Raw genomic sequence first — 17,501 nt, 5'->3', positions numbered from 1 at the left:
GTGATGCCTGCTTAAGATATTCTCCCTCCCTCTCTCTCCCCCCACCACCTCCACTCACTCACACATGCTCTCTCTCAAAAAAAGAAAAAGAAAAGAATTCCTAGGCAATGGCAAGATTAAAATCCTCTCTAAAGTTAGTACAAAACAGTGGTTCTCAGAATTAATGTATATTTGAATCACTTGGAAAGCTTGTTCAAACACAGACTGCTGGACCCATTTCCTGGGTTGATTCTGTTGATCTAGAGAAGCAGCCTGAGCTCTGTATTTCCAAAGAGTTCCCACATGATACTTATCTCAGGATTATATTCTGAAAATCACTGGAGAAGGGAAAACTCAAGGAAAGGATTGTCCAGACAAGAACAATCAGAAGCTAATCCTACCCAAGACTCACCTCCTGTAGCTGTTCTCTGCACAAATTTTGGCAAAATCTATGTTTTGGCAAAATCAATCTTTTCTTGTCTGTGGCCCTCAGGCATGCAGACTTGGATTGGTCATAATCCTTGATGTGTGACCTACCCTCAACCTATTCATTCATTCATTCATTCACTTATTTTTAATAACATAATAAACATCAACCAAAACAAAGGCTAGGACTTTAAAAAGGACCTACTTATAACTTCAAGGAGCTTGCTCCATCCAGCCTGCCTCCCAACATATGAGGTAACCAGTTAGCTGCCTTTCTCTTGCTTTTCTGGCTTATGATTCTACACAGCCTATAAACTGTGGTACACAGCAGAATACTGGGTAACAGTCAAAACAGATGAACTCTACCAACAAACAATAACGTAGGTGAATCACAGCAAAAGGATAATTAAGTGAAAAAAGTAATGACTGCGTACAGATCATACCAGTTTACAACATTAGAAGTATATGATGACTTAACATGGATGCACATTTTTAAATATTTATATATTTTTTTGATCACTGAAAAATTGATTTCTCAGAGATTAAAAAAAATATGTGTTTACCAGAAAAGTCAATGAGTGAAGAAAAAGTGCCTGGCCAGTTTTAACAGAGTAGGTATGACCCCACTGTATCCTTGTAGGCTCCCTGCTTTTTAGGGAGCTCACCTTTCCATACTCCTCCACTGCATCCTCTCAGATTCCATAAAATTGTTCTGAGATTGCAAGTCCTGATAGGAGCAGGCAATTCACACAAGAGGGAACTAAGTAGTAAACAAACACACAGGGGAAAATGTTGACTCTGCTCATAATCAGAGAAATGCAAATTAAAGCATTTGGGGAGCTATCATTCTATGATTACTAACTTAGCAAAAATGGAAAAAACAGAACAGCAGTGAATGCCCAGGATATGACAGTAAAACTGACACACACAGACATTGCTAGTACCCATGTAAAGAAAGGAAAAAACTGTTTCCCACAGCTGCATGTGGAGGTGTAAGCCATGATCTGTGCAGATGTCCCACTCTGCAGAATTTATCCTAAAGAAGTAATGCAATGGAAGGAAACAGCCCAGGCAGTCCCCAACAATGCAACAATTTAGAAAACCACTGTAGAGCATCCTGACTATATGCAACGCAGCCAGGGGTAACTTATAGTTTTGAAGAGAAAATGTGTACGTGATACTTCAGACAGGAGAAATATGAAATCCAAAACGGTAGGCGCATTACAGGTAAAAGCATGTGTACAGGGGCTGCAAGGGAAAGTGCAAACGTTAGCATGGCTGTTGTATTTGGAGTGGATATGGGTGTTGTTTTCTTCCTTTTGGTGTTACTGTCGTATGGTGATGCAATTATTTTTTAGAGCTTTGGAGGCTTCCTACCTTGAGAGCTTTCACAGCTCTCCTCATCACTGTTGTCTTGACAGTTATTTTGCCCATCGCAGATGAAGCTCTTGTCAATGCAGAGGCCGTTCTTGCAGTGGTAGCGGGCGGTGGAGCAAAGCAGAGGGTTGGCCGCTGTGAAGGGAAAACAGAGCAGGTCACCAGCGAGGCCAGCAAGTCCCATGGAGAATCCCTGGAACCAGGAGTGTGTCCCGCTCAGGAAGCAGTGAGTCCCCTTCTAGGATGGTTGACTAAAAGACCATCCTGCAAAACTGGCCTGTTAATGAGGGGGACAGGATAAGACTTACCTTGCCTCATTCTAAAAGCTCCTTTGCCCAAGTCACCAGGCCGTGCCCTGTAACCATACCAATGTGGCCAGAAGGCAATGCCTCACTCTGCATGGTTAACCTCCAAGTGGGCTAGCTGCCTCTGAGGGGCCTGGGGCAAAATCTGAATCTCCTGGGAGAGTCACAAGTGATCTCTTATGGGTAGCATAAGACCCACAGAGAAGCAAAGCCTAAAGGAGGAGCTGAGTCTGGGAATCCATGAACCTCTGCGACCCACGGAGTGACAGTACAATATGTTGCAAGAGCTGCGTTGGGATTCTTCTGGTTCTATAACTACGGACTAGTAGCCTCTTAACCCCTCGTGTATCTTCATGGCTCCCCATGGTAAACTCACTGGTCTCAATTTCTTTGCAATCAAAGAAGTCCTTTAACCTACTTGGTCAGCCTGAGCAACATCTCTGTGAGGCTCCCTGTTCTAGGCACTTTTAGAACCTCAAAAGAAATGACAGGTATGGTGGCTCAGCTGCTTAAGTGTCTGCCTTTGGCTCAGGTCATGACCTCAGGGCCCTGGGATGGAGCCCCATGTTGGGCTCCCTGCTCAGCAGGGGAGTCTGCTTCTCCCTCTCCCTCGGTGTTCTCTTGTCCTCTTGTTCTCTCCCCCAAATAAATAAATAAAATCTTAAACAACAACCACAAAAAGAAATGACAGGTATAGTCCCTCCCCTCGAGGTAGAGGGTGGCAACCAAACAGTGTGAGGTCAACACAAAGCTTCTTAACAACACACAAGCAAATCTCCACAGAAGATCAGCATTTTCACAACGCAGTTCCCCTTGCTCCAGTTCCGTGCAGTGCAATTCAAACAAGGCTCATTCCAGAGCTCTATTTTCAATAAATGAAATAGCAAAGTAGAAATCAGTCCAATCCCAGCTCTGCCAGTTATGAGCTGCGTAATCCTGTGCAAATTACTTCACCTCTTCGAGCTTCGGTTTCTTTATCTATAGATGGGACTGGCTACAAAATGTGTGGGGCCCAGTGCAAACCGAAAATGCGGGTTTGGTGGGGAGGGGTCAGTTGTTTGAAAATTAAAAATTCAAGAAAGGCATAAAGCAAGCATGGCACACTTCCAGGCTGAGCCTGGGCCCCTACAGCTGTGCCGGTGACAGGCCCTGCTTACAGCATTAATTTGCACATCAAATGAGATGACATGTGAGCAAATGTGCAGTGCAAAGTCTGACTCGCAGCACCGGCTCAGGGAATGTGAGACACGCTCCCCTAGTTAGGTCTGTCTTGGTCCCAAGAGCATGGCCCTCCCTGCAGAGGCAGTACTGGCATGATGAGAGGGGTCACACTGGATGTCGAGTAATGAACGGAGCCCACACTTGCATTACATGTTGTGGGAAGAGCACCAGGTTGGGGTGCCAGGTGCCCAGCAGAGAGATTGCTAAGGGATCAGGGGCGAGTCTGCTGTGGTGTTCCTCGGTGGACCTCAACTGCAAGATGGCATTTGTAATACATCTTCCCCACATGCTTCACTGAGCTACTATTTAGATACACACAGATCGAGGCTGCAAGGGCTCGAAGACTTCACAGGGCTTCATAAACCCTAAGGACTCAGAGGTCTGGTTTTCTTTGTTTTGTTTTTTGTTTTTTTGTTTTTTGTTTTTAATATCCGTAACTATTTAACTCAGGAAGTTTGACTTGAAAGGTCAGAGAAGGTAGAGGGCTGGAGGAAGCCAGGGCTCTTGGTTTTAAGGATAATGGGCCAGTGTAAAGTCAAACAAAAGTCGTCTGGCCTGAAATAATATGTTTTAATGATCTAAATCGCTGTGGGCCAGAGAATGGTTCAACTTGATCAGAATGAAACCGAGGTCTGATTTCAGCCAAAACCAAAATGGGGAAGCCCAAACCACAAATCACGTTCGGTTTCTGTCCAAGGCAGCCCTCCAAACCCTTCAGCATCCCACCGTGGTGGCCTTCAGCGTTCCCTGGGACCTTGTGGGTCCCGTGTATGCAGCCAAAGTGTCAGCAGCAATCAGCTCACTCCGACGGACAGCCTCGGAAAGGGGCCCTAATTGCTCCAAGATGGGGTGGTTGCACATGTACGTGAACACCCTGCTGGGGAATCTGTGCTGAATCAACCTCGCTGACAGTGCTGGCAAATACTTGCTTTTCTTCAGCCTTACACCCTTTCAATCCTGCAAACTTACCCACGGAAAAGAAGTCATCTGTGTGTGTGTGTGTGTGTGTGTGTGCACGCACGTGTGTACACACATAGATTATATATACACATGTACACAAGTATGTGTGGATACAGATCACAGACACCTTCAAGATTGACGTAAGACACAGCTCTGATAAAGAATCCAGACTGGCTGAAAACCCGGTCACAGACTGGCTTTACCGCATGTAACTGAAAGGACTAGCACCCCAACTATATAAAGATCTCTCCCAACTAGAGAGGAAAAAAGACAAACGACTCAGTAGGAAAATAGGCAAAGGGCGGGATCAGGCAACTTCCTGCAAGACGAATGGCAAATGGTCAATAACAACTGGAAAAAATGTTGACGGTCATCGGTAATGAAGCACCACTTTAACCACAGAAGACTGGCCAAGCTTAAGGTCTTAAAATACCAGGTTGCTGGCAAGGATGTGGAGGGAGAGAAGGTCTCCCACCACCAGTGGGAGTGCAAACTGGCGGACCCACCTTGGAGACCAATTTAGGAATATCCGATAAAACGCTGCACATGCCCTACAGCCCAGCAATTTCGCTTCCAGCTAGACACTCCACGGAGAATCCTGAACAAACAAAAATGTTTACTGAAGCACTGTTTAGAAAATTAAAAAATTAGAAATGACCCAAATGTTCACCCACAGCAGAATAAAAACAATGTGCTACACAATTCTTTTTTTTTTGGGGGGGAGGGGGGGTGCTACACAATTCTACAGCAGGAGTTGGCTGTTTCTGTAAAGGGCCAATCAGTAAATACTTAAGGCTCTGCTAACCACTCTGCCTTTGTCTCTTTCATGACTACTCAACTTCACCACTGTAATGCAAAGAAGCCATAGAAAATTCATAAATGAAGAGCATCGCTGTGTTCCAATAAAACTTTATTTACAAAAACAGGTGGTAGGCCAAATTTGACTGAGTAGCTGTAGTTTGCCAACCCCTGATGAACAGTAGTAAAAAGTCAAGCAACCAAAAAAAAAAAAAAAACCAACCCAGAAAACCTCAAAATCAGTGAACCAGAGTCAAGATGGATAAAGATCACAAATAGGGTAGTGCGGGAGAAAGTAAGTTCAGGACAGTAGATGCCTCTGAAGAGATGGGAAAGGACAGAGTCCAGGAAGGGGTATGTACTGTGAACTTGTAATGATACCTGGTAACATTTTATTTTAAAAATCTAGAGCAAATAAGGCAAAATGGAAATATGATTTTTTAAATTGAGGTAAAATTGGCATATAACGTTACATTAGTTTCAGGTGTACAAAATAACAATTCAGGGCAGCCAGGTGGCTCAGTGGTTTAGCACCAGCTTCAGCCCAGGGCGTGATCCCGGGGTCCTGGGATCGAGTCCTGCATTGGGCTCCCTGCAAGGAGCCTGCTTCTCCCTCTGCCTGTGTCTCTGCCTCTCTCTGAGTGTCTCTCATGAATAAATAAAAATCTTAAAAAAAAATAACAGTTCGATGTTTGTTTATATTGTGAAATGGTCACCACAGCAAGACTAGTTAACATGCATCACCACACATAGTTATGCATTTCTTTTCTTGTGATGAGAACTTTTTTTTTTGAGAACTTTTAAGATCAGCTCTCTCAACAACTTCCAAGTATATGATATAATATTAACTATACCTATACCATTATTGTTATTACTAATAATGTAATTGATTAGTATTAACTATAGTTAATATAGTTATAACAGGCAGTGTGATTTAAAAAAAAAAAATTGAGAGAGAAAGAGCGAGAGAGTGAGCGCACAAACGGGGGGAGGAGCAGAGGGAGAGAGAATCTCAAGCCGACTCCTCACTGAGCACAGACCCTGACATGGGGCTCAATCCCACCACCCCAAGATCATGACCTGAGCACAAATCAAGTCAGATGCTCAACCAATTGAGCCACTCAGGAGCCCCAGTAATGTGATTTTTTAAAACACAGTGTGGGGCGTGGGGGTACCTGGGTGGCTCATTCAGGTAAGTGTCTGCCTTGGGCTCAGGTCATAATCCCGGGTCCTGGGATCGAGCTCCACGTTGGACCCCCTGCTCAGCGGGGAGCCTGCTTCTCCCCCTGCCTCTGCCTGCTGCTCCCCTACTTGCATGCCCATTCTTTCTCTCTTTCTCTCTCTCGAATAAATCTTAAAATTAAAAACAGAGTGTAGGGGACACAGGTGTCCCTTTAATTCTACTTTGACTTTTCAGTATGTCTGAAACATTTCACTACACAGTTTGAAGTGTCTAGTCTGGCAGACATGTCTCAGTGACCACTTACTTCTGTTTCCCTTTACTCTTCTCTCACAAGACTCTCTGGCGAGAGAGACCCACAAACACCTGTTTTAGTATCTTTCACACGCAGGTGCCAGTCGCTCAGAGGACGCAGGGACGTGCTGGCACACAACCACACCCGGGGCTCTTCTTTATCAAGGGCTCCTCATAAAACAGCACCTCCTCTCCGGACCCAGCTGCAGCGCAGAGAAACAGAGGCAGGGGAGGCTCCAGGAACACTCCCCAAACTCAGCAGCAAGCCAGAGAAAAAGGCCTCCGGACCATCAAAACACACATCGCAGCATGCAAGCCATTCAAGGGCCAGGAGCTTCCTCCCAGGATGGCTCTCAAGCCTTCACCAGCCCAGGATCTATCGATTCTCCATTTATGTAAATTCCAGCAAGGCTGGTGGTCCCACCCCCAAGGCCACGGCAAACTAGAAGGGAGAGGAGATGCTCCCTGCCACCCAGCAGACGAACCGCCAGCAAGAAATAAAAGCAGACAACTACGGTGGGTGACGGCAAAGCTATAAAAAGCTGCCATAAGAATTCCAAATGCAGAGCGCCTAAGACCAGAAAGTTCTAAAAGGAGCCAAAAGCAACCCTGCATTATAACCCGGTCTGAAAATTAATGGTCCTAAGAATGGCCCTGTGCTGTCAACAGCGAAGGTAAACACTGAATATACCAAGATGCAACACATCTCGGACAGATCCCTGTGGACCGTGGTCCTCGGGGGCCTGAACACATTCAGTTACTGGGCAGACTCACCCAGAGGAGCAACACTCCCCCGAGGACCCCACACAGCTCAGGTTCCACTGTATTTCTTCCAGGGCCTCCATACCCATTGACCAGGCTCAGGGAAACTTCAGGATGAGTGCGCACGAGCCCACGGCTGACCAACCAGGTAGGCTCCGGGCGGACAGGGACAGTCTTACAGGTTCCCGCCACCCCACGGAGCCCTACCCAGGACCCTAAGGCAGTCACTGCTCAATGGATAGCTCAGAAATCGAGCAGGACACGCTTCCTACTTTAGGATGTTATGTCTCAGTATTTTCTAGCAATTCTTAATGTGCTCCACATGGGTGTTTTCTGTCCTTGGGAAGGTTTACCAGTCACCGAAAAATGTATTAATAACTCTCTTTGGTTAACTAGAAAGAGGAACATTGTGTATCTCAAGAAGGAAGGAGAAAATTGTCTGTAGAGTCAATTCCAAGAACTCAAGAGCAGACTCAAAGCGCTCCCCGGTTATTATTATTAGCACCACAAACACAGGGATCTGAGGATCTGTTTCCCAGCCCACGATATGCGGGAAAGAGAACTTGTCTCTCCCTGCCAGAGGGAGAGAGGAGAGTGAAGGTTAAGCTCAGTGGTTAATTAAACTGGCAGCGCTCACTCCAACCACATCTGAAGCAGAAGGACCCAGGCCCACGGCGGTTGCCCAAAAGCAACTGACCGGCTTCAAGACAGGAAATGAAGCAATCTGTCTCTAGCAGGATGTAGGAAATGTCACCTTTAATCCATTTAGAGTCTGTGAAGTCGGCCCCTCTTCCAGCTCAAAGGGTTCTTCATAAAAACACATCAATGAGAAACTCCTCATCACCAGCTCCCTCATTTCCCATCTGCTCCCCAGCCCCTGGCGGTTACTGCTCACTTCCTCACCAAGCATCCCAACCTCATGGCCTCCGGGGAGAGCTCGGCTTTCGAGCCCCCAACTGCCCTGGAAACCAGGCAGCTGGGGGAGACGGAGCTGCCCCGAGACTTCCTCTCTTCCAGGATGGAGGGCGTCTGGCCCCCAGCCCCTGTGCAAATCATCTGTCCCGTTAGCAAGCACTATTCCCTTTGCGCCGGAAAAGGCTTGCAGCCCCAACCTTCCAAGGGGCGGCCTGTGTGCAGCCGCTGCAAGTTCTTGCCTTCCTTTCAGGGTCTACTCTATGAGGCCTTGCCCAGCAGCCCTTGGCCCCAAGCCAGTGTGGCCCGTGTGCAGCCACGTTCTGGAGCCAGCACCTCTTCTGGGTCTGCAGGAGGGGAAGGGGTCACCACTCTGGGCAAGAGGCAGGAGGCAGAGGGTCCTCCATCCCACTGCGTCTCTAAGGACTCTGAGGATCTGAATTTTCAAAAGCCCTCTCGAGTCCACGAGGTGCCAGGGGCAGAGTTCTGATTCACTGCCCATGATGGTTTCCTCCGCCCTATAAAGGCTTCCTGGACAAGCCCACCTCCTGTCCAACGCCCACGCCTGCCTTTTATCCAGTTTCACAGCTGCAACCACCACCTTTCCACAGATGGCTTCCCAGACCTTTCCTCTTGCAATAAACATCGTTCGCCTGATGCCCTGCGGACGCTGTGGCCTGAATACCCCCTCACCTCATACCCCGCATGTCTGAGAGGGGGCGACCTCCTCTCTCCCGCTCTTCTCGTGGCTCCACTCGTATTAAAGGGGCCACCCTGTCCCAGCTCTCCAGGCTCCAATCACATTTGACCTTCTCCCTCTCTCCACCCTGCACCTGGCTCAGTATCAAGTGCTCCTCATTGGGTATAAAAAGCACCACCCAGGGGCGCCTGGGTGGCTCAGTCGGTTAAGTGTCCGATTCTTGGTTCCAGCTCAGGTCATGATCTCTGCAATCATGGGATGGAGTCTGGCTCCCTGCTCAGTGGGGAGTCTGCTGGAGATGCTCAACATTCTCTCCCTCTGCCCCTCCTCCTACTCTCTTTCTCTCTCTCTCTCTCAAATAAATAATAATTTAAAAAATTTAATCCCCAGGGATCCCTGGGTGGCTCAGCGGTTTGGTGCCTGCCTTTGGCCCAGGGTGCAATCCTGGAGTCCCAGGATTGAGTCCCGCGTCGGGCTCCCAGCATGGAGCCTGCTTCTTCCTCTGCCTGTGTCCTGTGCCCCCACCTCCCTCTCTATCATAAATAAATAAATAAATCTTAAAAAAAAAATAATCCCCAATTCTTAACTTTTCATGAGCTGCCCCAACCTACTCAGCCAAGGTGTTTTGCTGTTATGGTCAGAACTGAACGTGAAGCCCACCTGGGTTCAAGTTTCAGCTTTACCACTCACTAGCTACACAAGGTTAGGAAAATCATCTAACGTCTCTCAGCCTCCTCTTCTTCATCTGCAAAATGGGAGATAAAAATAGTGCCTATGTTATAAGATCTTGTTATAATTGAGGCAATACACACAAGTAACTGAGACTAGCCTGTGCACCACAGTCGGGATCCAAGAAATGCTTATTATAATTAACATTACACGTACTATACATAATCATACATGCCGATATGGTGGTTCAGAGCTCGGATCCTGGATTTACACTGCCTGGGTTGATATGCTGACTGGACTGCTGACTGGGTGACCTTGGGCAAGTTATTTAACCTTTTATTTAACCTGTGTCTGTTTCCTTGTCTAAAAAGGGAGTCAAAGGGCCACCTGGTGGCTTAGTAGGTTAAGCGTCTGCCTTGATCTCAGGGTCCTGGTATCAAGCCCCAAGTATCAGGCTCCCTGCTCAGCAGAGCCTGCTTCTCCCTCTCCCTCTGCCCTTCCTTCCTTAACATGTTCTCAATCTCTCAAATAAATATTTTTTTAAAGAGGGGAGTAATAATATTACCAGCCTAAAATGAGATTGTACATGAAAAGCATACAGAACCATGCTATATGCATAGTAAGTGCTCAGCAGCTATCAACCAAGTGGCTTCTGTGCCGTGCAGCTTGCATACCTCCCAGCCTCTGCCTGGGCCCTTGGCCTGAAAACCCCCCACAGAACTGCAGTGCCAATTTTTTAATGGTATCCATCCTCCTACGTCCATCTCCTTCAACAGTTCCCACTGATGAGCCCAGAAGGAAATAATCTCCCCAATCACTGGTTCCCCCAGCGCTCCCAACTGCCAACCCCATATTTTAATTATTTGGATGTCAGTACTTCTGTCTCCCTTGCTTGAGTATAATCTCAACAATGCCAGAGTCCTGTATCTGACCCATCTCTACATCCTTTGCAGTGTCTTGCACAGGTCGGCATAGATTGTAGAAAGAAGATGAGAACCTGAAAGAAGGTAGGAGCTGGGGTTAATGAATAATGTATGGCCTAAATATGCCCTCTGGGTATACATCTATGACCGAAGAAGAGGAGCAAGACCTCCATATGTTAGGGATACATCCTGACTGCCTGTCTTCCTGCTTTAACCCTTTGTTCGATTAGTTGCTTAGCCCATTCATTCAACAGACACTTACTATTGACTATGTCCTTGAAATAAAGCACTCTACTAGGCACAGGGGATAAAAGAAAACCCAGTCTGGATTCTTAAAGAGCTTACATTCTAGTGGGGAGACAGGCGAGTCAATATGCAATGAAGATAAAGCATGAGAAGTGCGATTTAATCCAGATATTTACTGCATGCGAAGGATGAGCCAGACTGTCTCCTTGGCCCTGGGAATACAGCTGTGAACCTGGCAATAATACCATTTCACGAGGTCACGATGCGGCAGGGAAGACAGAGAATAAACACAAAGCAGGACTAAGGACGGTGAGGCAGGGGAAGGAGACACGGTAGGAGACTGGGAAGGAAAGGAGGTATTTTTTTTTTATAGGGTGCTCAGGGCAGGTCTCTCTTTTGAGGTGGCATTTGTCTGGAGAAGGGCCAAGATGGTGTGCCAACATACAGGAGAATGACCCAGCCCAGCCCTGACACATCAGGAGCGTTTCCATCCAGAAGAGGGTCATTTAAGCAGAAGGAAGGAGACGTTGATGAGGGGGCCGTAGAGCACTGGGTGGAAGAGTCCCCCTGCTGCAACTCCCCCCCCCAACTCATCCGACGTAGGCCCGACTCCCTGAGGGTGCTGAGGACAAAATATAGAATCTAATCTGGCTGACACAACTGGCATTCTGGGAATACGGCAACACGGAGGGGCTCTGTGAACCAAAACTAGATGCACTGGTGAAGCCAGGCAGCAATTTAGGGGGACAGGAAAGAATTCATCAGCAGTGGAAGAAACACATTCTAGGAGGACATGGTGGTTCTTCTGGGCACAACTACACAGAAAGCAAGAGTAGAAGATCCTTAGCTTGAGTCAATGTCCCACAGTGGCCACTCAGGCCACCTGCCATCTCGGCACTGGGCAGGAGTCCCCATCCTCTCCAAATGAGGACCCAGGGCAGGGCTGAGCGCCCAGCTGGGCCAGTGCCCCACATCCAGCCCAAGAGGTCTGGGCACACAGGAGAAGGAGAGGCCCAACACAACCAGGGGAGGAAGGACAAAAAGTCAAAGGGTAAAATCTCAGCATCATGAGCCTCTAAGAGGACATCCTGGTTCTGGCTTCACTCTCGTGTCAAAAGAATGCAAAAGGTGGGAAAACATGTCCATAGAAACAAGGTTCTTTAAAGATATGACTCTCTTGTTATTTATGAGAAGTCAGGATGTAAGTCAACAAAAAGTCTCTTTTATCTCTATTTCTTTTTACTCTTTTATTACAGAAAACTTCAAGTATCGAAAAATAGAGGCTGGCATAGTGAACCCCCGTGTTCTGATCACCTGGCTTTAAACTTTACCAATTCACCGATGTTTTTATTTCAATTCTACTCCCATTCACTACCCCTCATGCAATTCCACTGTCTTTATTACATATTATTCTTATAAAGATCTAATATACTATAGGATATTATATATGTATGTGTACATATGTATCTTTGTATAGAAGGAGTATAAACAGAGTATCAGGGCACTTGGGTAGCTCAGTCAGTTAAGCATCCAACTCTTGGTTTGGCCCAGGTCATGATCTCAGGGTCCTGAGATCAAGCCCCACACCAGACTCCATGCAGAATGGGGAGTCAGCTTGAGATTCTCTTTCCCTCCACCCTCCCTCTGCTCAGGCATGCATACACACTTCTTCTCTCTCTTAGAAAAAAAAAAAAAAAGTCATTCTCACACTTTTAAAAAACAATAAAAAAAAAAACTAACAATAATGCCTTAACATCATCAAATATATAACTACAATTCACATTTTTCCAATTAACTCAATTTTGGGTATTTTTTTTTAACAGATGGGGTTTGTTGGAGTCAGGATTGAAATGAGATCTGTACATTGCATTTGACTCATTTGTCTCTCATACCCCATCCATCTAATTTTTCTTAGAATTTATTAATGCAGGAAATGGAGTCCTGTAAAATCTCCCACATTCTGGATCTGGCAGTTTGTCCCCTATGGAGCCACTAACATGTTCCCCTGCCCCTGAATTTCCCGCAAACCAATGGATGGTGTTACAGACTGCATGCTGTGTGTGTTCCCCGGAGTCCACATGCTGAAGCCCTAACCCCTCATAGGTGGGATGGTCTCAGGATGGAGGGAGGGGTGCTCTGGGAGGAGATTAGGGTAAAATGAAGTCATGAAGGTGGTGCTCTCATGATGGGATTAGGGCCCCCATGAGATGAGCGGCCAAGGGATTTCCCTGTGTGTGTCTGCACCAAGGAAGGCCAAGTGAGGACATTATAGGAAGCCAGCCCACACCAACAGCCCAGTCGTGATGGTACACTGCGTGGTGGACTTCCAGGACTCTAAGAAGTAAGTTTCTGCGCAAATCCCCTAATCCGTGGCCTTCTGTTATAGCAGCCAGGACTGACTAAGGCAGATTTAGAGGCTCCATCAGAATCTGGTTGCAAATGCAGGCAGAAATCCCTCACAGTGATGATGTGTGCTCCTGCCAGGTCACATCTGAAGGCAAACAACATCTGGCTGTCTCTTTTCTTTTGATGCTCAGACTGACTTGCGAGAGGTTCCAATTCTGGGTCAGGTGCAATAATGACACCCGCCCTGGCTCCCTCCCTGAATGCAGCTGGAACAGAAGCCCAGCCAAATGCATGTAGAAATACAGCGGCTCTTTTAGATTCTGAGAAGTAAACTAGAGGAACTCAAGTGGGGAAGAAGGCTAAAATTCAAGCTATCGCTGAAATGGTGGTGGGTTTACCTATTCCCTCCCTCCCCCACAGAGCGTGCCAGGAATCTGGAAAGCATCAGAGAGATCATGGAGTAGGAGGACTTGGAAAAGTGGCTCCCTAAAGAAATTTATGAACGTCTAGGCTGGTCCCCAGGCTGCACATGCGTGGATGTGGTCCTAGTCAGCACACCAAAGACTTTGAGAACCAAATGCACAGACCACTGTGCAGGTTCCAGGGTCCAAGACTGACCAGAGGGAGTACGTGGCACCACGTAATAGAAACAGCACCGCAGAAACAGCTTGAAAACTATTGCAACTATAGCCCACAGAGGGGCTGATAGGAATCTGTGGCCTGACCCCAAGGTCATTTGCTTACTAAAACAAAATTACCGGGACACCTGGGTGGCTCAGCGGTTGAGCACCTGCCTTCGGCTCAGGGCGTGATCCCGAGATCCGGGATCGAGTCCCACATCGGGCTCCTTGCGGGGAGCCTGCTTCTTCCTCTGCCTGTGTCTCTGCCTCTCTCTCTCTGTGTCTCATGAATAAATAAATTTATTTTAAAAAATATCAACATTCTCTGTAGGACCGAAACAAAACAAAAAGAGTGTCAGACATAATCATCAAAATATCCAGAATATAATCCAAAATTACTTGCCTTGCGAAAAATCAGGAAATCTCAATCCTCACAGGAAAAGATAATCAACGAACACCAACGCCAAGATAAGACAGATGTTGGGATTACGTGATGAAGACTTTAAAGCAGCTACTCCAGAAAGACACTAACAAGCAATCACACAAACTCTCTCAACAAATGGAAAATAGGTGGTCTCAGCAAAGAACCCAGAAGATATAAAAGAGAACCGAAAGGAAACATTAAAACTAAAAAAACATAGTAACTGGGGGTAAAAAAAAAAAAAAAAAGCCACCCTCTATGGACTTGAAAGCAGACTGGAGATGACAGGGAAAAAAAAGAAACTTGACAAAAGGCTAATAGAAATTATCCAACCTGAACAATGAAAAGAAAAAGACTGATTAAAAACTGAACAGAGCCTCAGGAACCTGTAGGACAATCACAAAAGATCCAAAGTTATTATCCAAATCCGATAAGGACAAAGAGTGCTTGAAAATCATTTGAAGAAAGAATAGCTGAAGAAGTTCTACGTATAGCAAGAGACAAAAACTTACAGATTCAAACAGAATCCTGTACAAAGTAAACTCAAAGAAATCCCCGTAGCCAGACACACTATAATCTAGCTGCTGAGAGCTAAACTGGGAGAAAAAAAAAATCTTCAAAGCAGCCAGAAAAACGATGCATTTTCTATGGGGAAACAATTTGAATGGCTGCAAATTTCTCATCGGAAACCACAGAAGCCAGAGGAAGTGGCACAGCGTTTTTAAAATGCTTCAAAAAAGAACTGTCAACCCAGAATTCTATATGCAATAAAAATATCCTTCAGGAATGAAGGTGAAATTGAGACAGTGTCAGATGAAGGGAGAGGATTTGTTGCCAGCAGACCTGCTTCAAAAGAATGGCTAAAGGAAATGCTTCAGCCAGAAGGGAAATGATACCAGAAGGAGACTTGGAATACTGGGAGTGAAGGATGAGCAAGTAAAATGGCAAGTCTCTGGGTAAATGTAAAAACAGACTGTTCTTCTCCACTGGAGTTCTTCAAAATGCATTTGAGAGCTTAAAGCAAAAATTAAAACATTGCCTTTCAGGATTCTGAACGTATGTAGATGTTCTCAGACGACTAGAACATGAAGAGATCTATTGGGTGAGAGGGTTTCCACATTCTACTTGAAGTGGTACAATGTTGATCCAGAGAGTCTGTGAACAGATGGACGGCTGGTTTCAGGCATTTTCAGCCCCATCCATCCCTTATAAATCTCTCCATCAATTTTTCATCTAATGCTTTCGGGAGCTACAGATGATCCACTTCTTCACCAGGGTTACAAAACAGATACTCTAATTCTCTCATTTTTCCATGATAGCTGGTATTCTTCAATTAAAAAAAAAAAAACCTTTACTATGTGTTGGCTATTTAATTACTCAGAAGCACAATGCATCTAGAAAAAGGAGGATAAATGCTGGGTTCTCTCCTTTTATTTACCAGTTTCAAATAGTGATTTAAAACCCATTATTTTTAGATGGTGGATATGCCAGAGGAAAATGCTGGCTTAATCCTCAATGATCTAATTTGGAATGGATATAATTAAGTCATTTAGACAATTAAAGACCAATATCCAAACATTTAAATCATACAGGGTCTTTAATATGGCAGGGAGTATGCACGATGGCATGATCATTTAGAATGTACGTACCAGAATTTATCACACTTGCTTTTTATTGCCACCGAATTACCCTCTAATATGTGTATATGAATAGTACATAAAACTCCCCCCTCAGGTTCTAAGATCCCCATGGACTGTAGGAAGCTATGATCTAGCTGACACACACTAAAGCACTTAGTGAAATATAAAACAAGTACATCCTTGGGCATCCTAAGCCAAAGACGAAATGGTAGTAAATAGGGTCTTCCTCTTAATCATTCACAGTTTTGTTTTAAGTCACTACGGGTTTTTAAACTCCATTGAAAACCAGCCACCACACTGAACACCTTTCAGATGCCGCCTCGTCTAACTGTCACAACCACTCAGGAGGCAGGCTCTTGGCGGCTCCGTTTCATGAGGCGAGGAAACCACTGCGCAAGGTGATTATGAAGCGCGGCCAACCCAGCTGAATCAGGGCAGCACACAAACCTGGGGCCTGACTCTGCAGCTCCAGAGTCATCCTGCTCCATCAGGCTGCTACCCTGTTAGTGACCTGTGTCCTCCTCCTAAGGTGGGCTCCCGCTACTCTACTAACCTTTCAGCAATCCAGCCTCTAAGCCGTATTTCTGCCATGTGGGATCCAGAAGATGAAATAAGGCAAAAGGAGAAGACACACGGGAGAGTTATATACTCCTCGTGTCCCCACTGGGAGGGCACAGCGACAACTGTGTTCCCTGGAAAGGCATAAATAACACGGGCGATGGTCCCCCTCCTCTTTAGGGGCTTAAGACAGAACCAACGGGATAAGGGAAAGAAAGTTTCTCAAAACCACAAGTCATTAAAACATGTTTTGAAAACAACTGATAATATATATGACAATTATATTGCTGATGATAACAATCCTGGTGAATGACACGTGTATATATACACATACATATATAATACAGAGAGGGAGGGAGGAAGGGGGGAGAGGGAGAGAGAGAGAGAGAGAGAGAGAGAGAGAGAGAGAGAAGATGGGCACAAAAAAAGCTCAGTTATTAACAATGCATCATTTGGGGCAGTTTCGTTTTCCTTTTTATATTTTTTGATATTTTGTGAATTCCAAAGCCACTTGCAGGAAGAGCTGACAGCATGGAAGGTGGGGAAGAGATGCTTGACGGTCCCCACAGCTGCAGTGTGAGAAGTGGTTCTGGACACAAGAGATGTTGGTCAGGAAAGGACTGCGTGTGTCCGGGCCATGGAGTGTGAAGCTCAGCACCCGCACGGCTGAGAGGCTGGGCAGGCTGGGCAGAGGGAACGAGAGGGGACATGTGTCCACCCATGCATTGCTACCTTGGAATACCACACAGCCAGTGAAAGGAATCGAGACAGTCACAAGGCATGGAGAACGTTAGCTTTCTATACTATTTGGGTGTTTTTAAAAAAATACTTTCTTCTGGGATGCCTGGGTGGCTCAGTGGCTGAGCGTCTGCCTTCAGCTCAGGGAGTGATCCGAGGTCCTGGGATCGAGTCCCACATCGGGTTCCCGGCAGGGAGCCTGCTTCTCCCTATGCCTGTGTCTCTGCCTCTCTCTGTGTCTCTCATGAATAAATAAAGTCTTTTAAAAAAAGTAATTTCTTCTGACATATGTTAATACATACACATCCCCTTAAAAATAATTCAAAGTGGGAAGGAAAGCAAGCACATAACAGGTTGAGTGGGAGAGTCGACGAGAGGAGGGTCTAAGGGAGCAGAGAATCAACTCTGCCAGTGGGACCTGTGTCA

The 17,501-nt window shown here is 46.1% G+C and overlaps 1 protein-coding gene across 2 annotated transcripts in view; it reads right to left on the bottom strand.

Annotated features, from left to right (window-relative positions):
* Positions 1–17,501, bottom strand: part of LDLRAD3 (low density lipoprotein receptor class A domain containing 3) — a 228,710-nt gene that overhangs the window by 98,766 nt on the left and 112,443 nt on the right. For both annotated transcript variants that reach the window (XM_072759141.1, XM_072759142.1), the window contains exon 4: positions 1,783–1,917. In XM_072759141.1, coding sequence (XP_072615242.1) covers positions 1,783–1,917 — 135 coding nt within the window. The remainder of the gene's footprint in view (positions 1–1,782; positions 1,918–17,501) is intronic.

This window comes from Vulpes vulpes, chromosome 5 (assembly GCF_048418805.1).
Source record: "Vulpes vulpes isolate BD-2025 chromosome 5, VulVul3, whole genome shotgun sequence".
NCBI lineage: Eukaryota > Metazoa > Chordata > Mammalia > Carnivora > Canidae > Vulpes > Vulpes vulpes.
This window is presented reverse-complemented; position numbering and strand designations above follow the sequence as displayed.